This window comes from Opisthorchis viverrini (assembly GCF_000715545.1).
Source record: "Opisthorchis viverrini unplaced genomic scaffold opera_v5_125, whole genome shotgun sequence".
NCBI lineage: Eukaryota > Metazoa > Platyhelminthes > Trematoda > Opisthorchiida > Opisthorchiidae > Opisthorchis > Opisthorchis viverrini.
Genome location: NW_008751786.1, coordinates 1,299,789 through 1,311,832, shown reverse-complemented (window position 1 = coordinate 1,311,832; position 12,044 = coordinate 1,299,789). Strand labels below are relative to the sequence as shown.

The 12,044-nt window shown below is 41.0% G+C and overlaps 1 protein-coding gene across 1 annotated transcript; it reads right to left on the bottom strand.

The window, feature by feature from the left end:
• Positions 1 to 5,023: 5,023 nt before the first annotated feature.
• On the bottom strand, positions 5,024 to 10,369 carry T265_14004 (hypothetical protein; the record flags this gene model as incomplete). The annotated part of the gene is made up of 2 exons (XM_009171589.1): positions 5,024 to 5,134; positions 10,184 to 10,369. Coding segments are annotated over 2 exons (297 nt in total), but the record flags the coding sequence as incomplete, so codon positions are not given.
• Positions 10,370 to 12,044: the final 1,675 nt, after the last annotated feature.

The window sequence follows — 12,044 nt, the reverse complement described above, 5'->3', positions numbered from 1 at the left end:
TACTCAGGATGTTTGAATCAAATTACAATGAAAATAAAGGCTCAGATGAACCACTGTCCTATGAAAAAGGGTGTTATGAAACCCACAGAGCAGTCCACTAAATCGGTGGACGGCCATTATCAGGTGACGCTGCTTTGAAAATCCGACCACTAAGTGACCAGTATGTAGCGAGAGAACGCCCTAGTTATGTGGAGGGTCACGTGAAAAGGAATGAAAACCTTCTTTGATACTAAAGTGAGATTCTATTGACTTGGGAAAAAAGGTGTGTAAGTCAGCCGCCAGTTCTCTTCAGCAGGGGTCACCCGTCTCATTTTGCATCACCATATTTAAAACATGGAAAGGTTCGTATACTTTTCTACTGAAAACGCTCAAGGCTTCTTAATGATTGTTTGTTTTCTATACCTGACCTTACAAATGACACCACAGGCGTTTGACTTCGTTTACTGCTGCGAAGATATAGAATGGAAATTTTCATAAATACGCTCACCTCTGGCAGAGATGCAGCGTCCCAAGTTCTACGGTACACCGGCGGAGATCTGAAGAAACTCCAAGAACTCTATCACCTCAACATACACATGTTTTGAGCCATTTTTCTCCATTTTTGCGCTGCATTTACTCCACACAGTGTTGCTCGTGACAGCCGAAATGTCTTCGACAAAGTGATGGTTTCAGCAGCGAAGCACTTCTTTTGCGTCAATGATTGTCTTGCATCAGTAGAATCTGTCGGCCGAGCAAAAACACTTATTTGGAAACTTAGCTTGACGTCGAACCTGGGTGGATTTTGTTTTCATAAGTTGGTAACCAAAGGTCCGGTAGTCTTGAATAGTATCCCTACGAGTGACCTGTTTGATTTCAACATTTCAGACTAGGGTTTACACAAGACATTGGGTCTGTGCTAGTCTAGCAAAGCCGACTGCTTTCTGTTCAAAGTAAATTTACCAGCAGACTCAGTGACCAATTCCGTCATACATATGTCATATATATGTCATACATGTCATAGATGTCTATCGCCTCTCGGATCCGTTGCTCCGTTTCTACTTCAACCCAGGCGATTGGTAAAACGACTGTGCGAGAAGAAATGTGATTCGAACAAACTCATAGGAGCAGCTATGGTGGATATGTAGGAGTGTCGGCATGTAGCAAAAAGTTGAGTCGTTGGAAATACCTAGGTGAATCTTGCCTATTGATGTACGTCCCGCTGCACATATTTTTTAGTGTCTAAGAACCTGTTGCTCATGGATGTTGTGTACAGAGTTCTTGGAATTGCAAGCTTCTATCCTGTCCGTAGTGTCAATGCGCCAATTAATGTGGACATATTCAACGGTCGCCCTTTATTAGGTATATAACAGAAAGCCCAAATAATAAGACTTATGTTGCTAATAGTTGAGACTCTACACGCAAGAATACTGAAGTGTTGCAGTGAAGGCACATGTTAGACAGAGGATCACGCATTAGAAGTGATAGCGGTAGCTTCGGGACTTTCTAGAGGTTCGGCTCCATTACCCAGCCGTTACACGAAACCCCGAACTCACGTGGCCGTGAATAAAGGTTAAATGCCTTGTAGTGAACATAGATGAAGGAGAAGTTAGGGAGTTTAACGCTCTGAATACTACAGTTGTTGAAGAATTAACACTTGAGAACTACTCTCCTTCCATTCTATTTTCCCCGAAGCGAAAGTAGAAGCATACGTTCTGCTCACTGGTGGTGCTCCGCGGCTTGATGAATAAGGAGTAGCAGAATACTCAATACTGCAAAAGATACAACGACAATCACCGGAGGATTACTTTTTGATTAGACCCAAAATGTGAACCTGATCGACTCGTTACGTAAACATTCTCCAATTCATCTTGACCGACTGTTGATTCCCCAACCCTCTAGATGCCCAAATGTACTTCCCTGTCGATTATCTGTGGCACATTGTTTGAGTAGACATCATCATTGGTCTTACGGCCGTTATGCATCTACAGTTTTGAATTGTTAAAGGGGCAGTCGCAGTTAAAAGCCTCGTGCGTAGATATTTGACTTGTAAGGTCGATAAAGGCAGCAGAATAGTTGACAGCGTCCTTAATCGCCAGCAGTGTCAAATATTGTCACGCGTTTGCTGCCAACCGAGTAGAATGTTTAGGTCCTTCTTCTTACTCGACGAAAATATTCAAGGAAGAGATATGGATTGCTCGCTTCTCACTGATCGCCTTTTTCATATTGGCAGCTTCCCGTCTTATTAGACACTGTAGTTCACCGAAGAAAATATACAATGACCAAGAAACCAACTTACCAGGAGCCAAGATGTGATCAAATAAGACTTGAGTCCACCCCATATCCCCGCGGAGGGATATAGGAGCGTTCAGTGCTTAGCAAGTTATCCATCGAGCACGTACTGACTGAATAATCTTCGACCACTTTCCTCACTGTCTTTGAACGTATCTTAAATAACCATCTGAATGAACTTGGTTACGAGAGAGATGAGAGAGATGATGACATCAAGTCACCTGTTATTATTTTAGGGATAGCCTGGTTTATCAGGCGACAAATATGCCCGATATTGAAGACGGGGATGAATGTTAGCCAATACCTTTTGGGCCTGATGATTAAAAAAGTACATTCCGCTTTTACAGATAAAAAATGGATGCGAAATCGAGGTTTCAGCAGCAAAAATCCAATTGGAAAAAAGCGTCATGGTAGAGGTCAAACGGCTGAGCGACCGGGAGTCCCTAAGAAGCACTTAATCTGGTATTGTTATGTACAATTAACATCTTCCTGCTGGACTGTTCTGAAGACGAGTTACTCACCCACACTAGGCGCATGATTTTTTGACTAGAGCGGCTGAACCGATCTCAATAATCCCATTTCTTGCACGCAGTGGATTAAATTAGCAGGTTAAAGAAATATATGCTGGCATTTCGTGGCGGTATACATTTCTTTATTATATTCCTATTGTGTACACCGTAAATCTTAAGTTTTCTGTTTCATTTCTCGTGAAGGCAAATTGCCCTTTGACCTTGTAATCGCCAGCCTAGTTCTGATCAGCCACGAGGTTTTACAATCTTCTGATCACTTTGTCTCAAGCCGGTTTGAAACTCTGCATGGAGGTAACGATTTCTACCTAAATATTTGCACAGGAATACTCATTACCTGTAGTGCAGGTAATCGGTGGTGAACGGAATTTCAAGAAATTATTGATGACTCATTTGTTTAACTGAATTGAAAACCGGAAGCAGATGGATCGGCCTCGCGGACGCATCCGACGTTGCACACCACCGTCTGAGGAGACGGATTTTCATGTGTGACACTAGTCGATGCACCCGAAGATGTAACATGTGCGTGTTGTGATGCAACTTTCATTCTTAAATGGTACCGTTTTTTATGATCCAGCCTAGCAACCTGCATATTGGGCCACGACGAGCAAATCCGATAGGCAGCAGTGGTCTTCTCGAAGGACCATGTTTCTTGGTTTACACCATCTTATTCTTAAACAAGTGAGATGATTGTGTTGTCCTGGCAACAAAATAATCAGGATACAACCCTTTCCCGTTTCAAGTTCTTTCGTGAGCAGAATATTTTTTCGGTATAGTCGTTTATCACGCTTCATCCATTTTTCAGCCTTGGCGATAACGGACACCGTCGGCAAGTTCTTCAGAAGTTTTACAAACCAAACGTAGAAGTCTGTTTAGCTCAAAATTGTTTTATTGTGGAGGATGTTTTTTGTTCAATTCTGAATTAACTGCGACGGGAGAAATACTTTTGCGAACCATATGGGCTAATCAAAAATTGGCGAAAGTGTAGGCTTCGGCAACTAGAATTTGGAAATGAAAGTGAATCGATAGTCACCTAGCATCACCCACAGAAGACTATGAACAAGAATCGATTTCATATGGTTAGGCAAAACGTTTGTTAAGCTGCTCTTCGTTGGTTTTCTTTGAACCTGAATCGTTCAAACGCCAATTACATTTGGTGACCGCTTTTCGGTTTGTCAGGACAATTTATCACTCGCGTAATGCGAACATTTTGAGCATACTTTTCATGTATTTTATGTCTCCACACTTTTGGAAAAATTCATTTTGTGAACCAGAGACAAATATTGGAAAGCCAGCTGATTATGTAACTTTGGCTGTAGGCCAGATAGATGAGTATATGTCTATACGTTTACTTAAAAGTATTTAGTAGACCGGAGTATGGGTTACCGCAGATTTAATCACATTCTAACATAAAAGGATTCTGAGTAAAAACCCACTAATAAGGAGGAGTATGTTATTCCGTCCACCGTGATTTACATGTCCAAAAAACCTTGAGGTAACGTCTATTAGAATAGCCACGAAAAATCGCCACACAGTAGAAAATAACGTACTTTAAAAAGGTTTACCTTGTGAAACTTAGTGGTCATTTATTTGGGGAACAACGAATAAATCCCATATCAAGGGTGGCTTCTGGGTCTGGGTTCCAAGTACCATATCTGCTCAATTCGTAATATGATAAATCTCCGACAAAGCAGTGTTCTTAGATGGGCAGACCTAATACTAACAAATAGCTTTCCAAATTATTTGACAAAGGTTAGCCATCTAACAGCTTTAAACTGGTTAAATCACTGAAATTATTCGAAGCACACTGTCGTCAGATTCTACACGATAAGATGCCATGCATACCTGCATTGTCAAGCTTGGGATATCTGTTCTTTGTCCTCAAAAATATCAATCCAATCAGACTGGGTAGTATTAAGACCAAAATAATCGATTTGCGGCTCCTGGATACGCGCAAATAAAACTTGTCTGACGAGACTTTATAAGTGAAGAGTCACTCGCAGAACAGAAATCAGATAGATAGATCTGTGTGGCTGCGAATACATTCAAGTTTGATGGATGGCAGATGCAGATTGTCGAAGGAAAATTAGTCAGCTTTTCCGAAACTTTCTAGCGTTCAAATCCTACTGACTAGATAAAACTGCGCAGAATGACATAAAAAACTTCCAAACCCAATAAAGGAGCAGGGGTGAGATGGCTCAGTGGTTGGAGCGTGAATTTGCTTACCAAAAGGTCCGCGGTTCAAACCCGACCTCTGCCTCTCGACCTCCCCATTCTAGGCTTAGACCACTGAGCAGTACACCAGCCTTCGTGCTTCCTTCGGATGGTATGCCAGCTAGCTGAACGATTATCATCATTATTATTACCATGGGATTGTTATATACATTCATCTGAAAAATAGACCGCTACCGGTTTCCAATTTTACGTTTATCGGTCACTAAAATGTGATGTGTTCAAATTTAGTGAACCGAATCTATAAAGGATGTACCGAAAGAAATGTTTAAACTTTCATGTGTTCAAAACCCCATATAAATTGTTCAAACAGTCCCTGTCTCCGGCTGTACTACACAGTAGGTTAGGCACTGTACTCAATGAGCCGCACCCGGTACTCGGATCGTCTTCGAACTTCTCAGACTTTCTCAACTTTTCAAGGTCATCTAACCCCCGAGCTCATTCATAACACTGAGGCTTGATATGCTAGACGCGGTAGGCCTTCAAACGCAGGACACATGCAGCTTATTGTGATAGTTCATGTCTGTGAAAATGATTATATGCCGTCTGGATGGGAAAGGTGGGGAGTACAAATTGCATAATCGTTATCCTGAAAACATTACCGCCAAATGCTGGTATACTTTCAACCATCTTTTCTGTGTTCAGTTTTCACTGTATCCCCAGGAAAAAAGACAACATGGGCTGCGATTTTGGAGTCGTGGGGATGGCCTTCAGAAGGAACAGAGGCAGAACGGGTACGTCACAATAAACTCTGTATATCGTGAGAAAGTATTTTTTAGTCTGCTCTGCATTCTTCAAACAAAATTTCGGAAAAATCAGGCACCTTGTTACCGGAGCACTGTCCGATACTGGTGCTGCATACAGAGAGAGTCGGTGGTCTTAGCAGTTTCGGGTTATACTGAATGGCCGGCTAAATATAGTTTTTTTGGCAAACTGGTAGGAGTCGGCTGTGACAAACAACTTCCCATTGTTTTTTATAAACCTACCGATCCCCATGTAATATAATAATATATATCGCGTATGGGACTTTGAATAAATTGTATAGTGGGTTTGAATCAATACTCTCAACTGTTACTTCCATAAGCCCAGCAAAGAATTAAATAATCAAGTAGTAAATTATATCATTGCATTTGTAATTATACATCACAGATGGTTGCATCTACCCAGCAGCAGCAAAGCTACCTGCTTTGACCGACGCAAATTGACAGAGCGATTTTGCGATTGGTCATTGGTGAATTTATTTTTACGGCAAATTCATACTGTCATTGGTGGACTCGTTGAGGGAAAATTTGAAAACTATAGCTCCTGAGGAAAACACTACATGTTCAAAAAAATAAGCATAAGCCGTTCTTTTGATGTTTTCAGTTTTTTGCTTAAAACAGCGGTTTACTCCGATATTTGGGTTGAAGTCTAACTGGCACAGTTTCACTAGCTTCAACTGTGCAAGTACTCAAATGCCGGTGGCCTTTCGTTTGCAGTAATGCTCTCAAATACGCTGCAGCGGAAAACGTTTGGTTCAGTCGCTAAGGAAGAACAAATTTTGTACGCAATTATTTGGGTTTGACCGGACTGCCTAAATGGAGCTTGCCTGACCTTAAGGAGCTGCGAATGCTGGCCTTTGTATGAATAGTTTATCTTTGTATACTTGTTAAATTTTCCGAGCATTATGAAATCATGCCATTTCGAAGTGTTTCGGAATTAATCTTATACTGCCACGTAGTACCTACTGCGTTGGCTAAAATTTCTTCTTTGGTTGCCGTAGACAGCGCTTGGCTTAAGCCACTAAGCCACTCGTGTTAATGCGAAATATGGTCATAATTAAAACTACCAGGAAAAACGAAATATTATATTTCGACATTCCCTAAGTTGGACTAAATCAAATTGCGTTTCATATTTTTCACGACTGGAAATTTGGTAGTCATCACATACTTCTCAGAATTTTCGTTTCAATTCATCACGCCAGCAAACATTGTCGTCATCAGAGTGCAATATCATGCGTAGGCCTGGAAACCTTTATTTGTTGAGTTCTGCCAGGCTAACTTTAATGCATCAGAACCAAAATAAATGTGCATGGCTGTGTTATTAATTTTCTTGCGCACTCTGAAACCGTTTGCAGATTGAAGGAGTCCTCAAGTCCAGGTCTCCATTCACGAATGCTTTGATGAGCGTAAAGGAAATCCCCGGCAGTACAAAACTTGAGATGCGGTTTGCTGTTCATAATTCAGACTTTACAACCTGCGACATGTCCTGTGTGAGGCATCACGCCAAAAGGGTGGCGGACTTTTTAACATCTCAAGGTAGCACTTTAAGTGCCACCTTCCAAGGTATGGTCCTGCTTATTTATATGTCCATCAAACACGTTTAATGTGTCAATGAATTGCACGTAACATGCGTCCTCTCACTCAGCCTGCAGGTTTTGACGAACCAAATTGTTTCTGCTGTCACTTCGGCCGATCCTTTTTTTACCAATCACCTGCATTAAGGGGCTTCTTTAACTGATAGATTCACACCCAACGCTTCAAAAAAGTACATTGTTCAGGTTGATCGAATTTTTACTAAATTTTGTCCAAGAAAGTTTAATCCACTTTTATTTGTTGAATGTTCCCATGCTTAAGTAAATGACTAGTTTATTCTGTGTAAAACAACAGTTTGGTCGTAATAGTGAGACTGTGCGAAGTCGTGCACATTAACCGAACATTTATGTGAGTTTCGTTGATTCAGGCCTTTGTGCTGTTCAGCAGACTGCTTGAGAACAAGACGTTTTACACAAGGAAGCCTCGATAGAGCGAATTACCTCATTGCTTGTTTTTGAAGTCTGGTCAAAATTGTGCTTTTGCTGAGATCCATCAAGAGATGAAAAATCAAGTCAGCTAGAGTGGCGGGTGTGCTAAACTTTGCACCAACGTACACTTTCATCACGGTAAAATTAACCAAAGAATAGATATTTGTGTCAAGTGAATCGGTAACTGAAAGGTGTGTTTAAGGATTCCAGTTATGCCAAAAGGAAGGTTTGATATTCCAACAGCCATTCAGTTTTCAAATTAAGCTCAGTTTATGTCTAATGCCCCGAAGCACCAAACTACTGCCTGTACGAGTTCATCCTGATTGTTGGCCTTCACATTATAATAATTTCAACCGACACATCCACGCGAATGTGATTAAAAAATATGGAAGGGAAAAAGCCTCCCTGTTCTTCAGTGATGTGTCCCACGGCATGCAGTATCGTGTTGACCGGCCCCTCGAAAGACGAGTTCTAGGAGATGAGGGTCATGCCACTTGGACTGGTTATAATAACTCATGAGAAAGTTAGGCAGGTAGAAAAATTACGTATAAGCTAGCATCAGTTTTTCACACATATGAATGACTCAAAGTTGAGTACTTATTACTCTCTTCGTACTTTGCAAAAAATTGAGATCGATGTTCAATATGTGGCATAAAAAAACTGTTCTCGTATTGCCAAAAGGCGCTCAACCTATATAGAATTGAATAATAATCGAAGACGTTCATTTTCAACTGGAGGTTTTTACAATGATAACTGGAACCTAGAGGGTGGTAGGGCTTTATATATAACATTATTATATTATATTTTATACCATTTTATATGTACATTAGATCACATCATGTTGCGCACGCATGTTCTCCTTAAGATGTCCAAACTTAATGGTGGCCGGTTTCAATTGGCTAAAATGCCTGAGTTTGTGAAAAACACAAAGACGCTAAAGCACACAAATAAAAATGACCGGATCATCTGGCTACATCGGAATGCAAACTTTGAATATTTATAAAGAAACATACTCGATGTTACTTTATTGTAAAATGCTTCAGTTTAAACATTCCACAATACTCGCTGTAGTAAAAATTGATTTATGGCTTTATAACCGAGAATTGCGCATACCTCATACGAACTCAATATTTGAACTTAACAGATGTAAGGGTCGGCGAAACGGAATTCGGTACGTTTTGGGCTTTATAAAAAGTGTATAAACTTGGAACTGATGAGCTTGCTAGTTCCAAAAGCATTTGATAATTACAGGTATAAAAAAGCCAAAGTAAATGATATCCAATACAGGAGTTACACCCACCAATGTATGCAAAATCAAACATGTGCACAGAATCAGTTATGGGTGAAAGTAGTCGGATTTTGGGTACTGGGAGCAGTCCGATGCAGGCACTTAGGTTGATTCATGTTTGACAATTTCAGTGATGTCTTAATTTCTTCTGAAAAAGAAACGGTTCTTTTGTCTGGTTGCTCCTTGCACCACGCTAGGCTTAGATCGTAAACAATTAATCGCCCAATGAACGAATCAGTATCCATTGCTTGTCTTAGGCAGCCCTTTATTGGTACTGTTCTTCAGAAAATTTTCGCTTCTGATAAGGCCACAGTTCACGCAAAGCATTTCAGCATGCTTATTTTGCTTCGAGCCTTTCGACAAGCACTTTAGTAGACGCTTTTCGATGTACTTGCATGGCACACCTTAACTTGGAAGAGGTAATTAAGGGAATAACGTTCATCCGACTGTCATAATTTAGTACGACTTGTGGTAATACATTATCGGTTGCCCAGAACGCGGGCGATGGATGAAAGTTCAACCAAAATACCGACGTTCTGACGTCGTCATTGGGCTGGACATTTCAGGGATTTGCGAAAAAACAACTGCGTTTGCAAAACGGGACAGTATTTGGTCACATTCAAGACTTTTCAGGACAACCGTGATTTTCTGAAGCGGTCATTGACTGTTTTTGAAGCAACTCAAACTGCAGTGGTGATTGCAGATTTCCAACAGTCCATGACGATCACGTTTTTTACTGAATGTTTGACTCTAGCAGATTTTGGAGTGTCTGCCCCAATTTCCAAGTGTTTGGACTCGTCAATAGACCTAAAGCATACTTAGGTATTAATCCACCGGTGCCAGCCGTCAGAAGTGTAAATCAGTTAAGCTGCTGGGCCACAAGATTTGGAAATAAGCCTCGCCGCAACGTACCTTGAATTTTGATGGTTTCCCGTAAGAATGCTTACACTGACTGTGGAAAGGTTCTTCGACAGAGAGCTTGCAGTTTTACTGCTTGAATGACAACTGCTACCACTAAATGTTTTACTCATTTGGCATATAATGAGTATCACGATAGTGTGTGGGGATCGCTAGATCACACCGCACCAGAAAATAGGTGTGGCTCAAGTGGTCAGTGCGTGAATTTACTGACCGGAAGGTCAGTGATTCGAACCTGACCTCTCCTCTGAATTTCTCCTGTCTAGGCAACCTGGCAATATCTGGGCCCTCGTGCTTCCTTCTGATATCATAGCAGTTAAGCACCGGAATTGTATTACAGCCGAACAATACCATACCATTCCCAAAGAGTGGTGTAAAGACAATTTTCATGAGCGAGCGCCGGTGTTTTAGATAAGTAAACTGAAACATGCAAGTTGTAGATTCGGACAATAGAATGAACTGTCAGCTCTGACAAACATTTGCAAACTGCGCAAAGCTTTTTTTGCGAAGTGTAGGTGAACCCACTTTATCAATTGTGCCAGTTCCAATTAAATTCATGTGTCCTTAGGCAAATCGTGGTATAGAGCTGAGCGGCACACTCGAAATGTTTAGGTGATTTGTTAGTATTTCCACAGGCGGATGAGACTAAAATCGAGTTAGATAAGACGCCTCTGCACTGGGCAAGCCACAGGGTGCCCTCAATATTTGTATTGATCAGTCCGTAAGGGTTCAAAACTAGAAATGCCTTTGGTGAATTTGCGTCTCCTGTCCATATGGATAAGAGTCAAGAGCATAGATTCACGGGTGGGATCAGGCCCTGCAGTTACGTGTGGCGTAACAACCGATAGAACTTTATAAAGACAATACGGTCTAGTTCAATGCGTACAGGTCAAGCATGGCCTATGTAAGGCTCACTCATTAACATATATCAAGGTAGGCCTTATGTGAGTGGAAATGGTTGTAGTTTTTTGTGGTGAGTTCAAGCCTCAAAGAGTTACACTACTAAGCAACCGGGTCGGAGGTTACTTAGTTACTCACAAAGAACTCAAGTAGTATTAGCGATGAAGAAATTGGACTTATTCTCTGCAATGTGGATTTATTCGGAAAGCACTTGGAGGATGTTTTAGTTCTTAGAAAAAGGAGTGGAAGGCCAAACTGGTACTAACATCTCAGGTTCAATCTTGAATGATTCACAAATACTACGTGATCTGAGGTTAGAAAAAGCTTTGTTAGTGTGATTTGCGACATCTGTGACAGTTGGTTTCACCTGAGTGATGAGTCGGAAATCTCAGAAGTGGGACTAGGGAATCTAAATCTTTTCTTTCTTGGGCAAAAGTAATAGACCAGCCCGGATTAAAAAATGAAGTTTTCCTTTCAATGAAGGGAGACAGGAAATATCTCTTTTTCGTAAAGTAAACTGCTCACAAGTTTGCTGAAAACTCTTATACGACCCTTCTTGGGGGTCATCAGGTAGGCGCAGTCCCCGATTTTCCGCCAAACTTATGTTCTACTTGAACTTCTTAAAAAACATGGTATGGTCTTGTTTCCAGCCAAAGGCCTGTAGATAAGTGGTCAACCTTAGTTTGTTTATTGACAATAACGTTATCCATTTCCACTTACGCGGTACCCGGGATCGCTGTACCGAAACAAGGAAAAGAGGAAAACTCTCCGGGAAATTTTCTTATTACATCTTCGCCAAATTCAGTGGTATTGAGTTGGTTTCACCAAAAAGGGGACATCGATATAATGTTTTCATATTACTTGCTCATGCAGATCACGTTCCTGGATTCGATCAATGTGAGTTACAAAAGTACATTTAATAACAATTGTCGATACAATCATAATATAACTTTATAAATTCGATGTTCTTCAACAGCTCGAATGTTCTTCACATTGTTTTGTTTAATAATTGCTCACGATGCGATGCAAAAATTGCTACTTTGGTAGCTGCTGTTGCAGTGGATTTGACATTAAGTATTTGGTTTTTGGTCTGTTAGCGGAGCTTGGCGGCTAGGTTGCGAACCTCTCA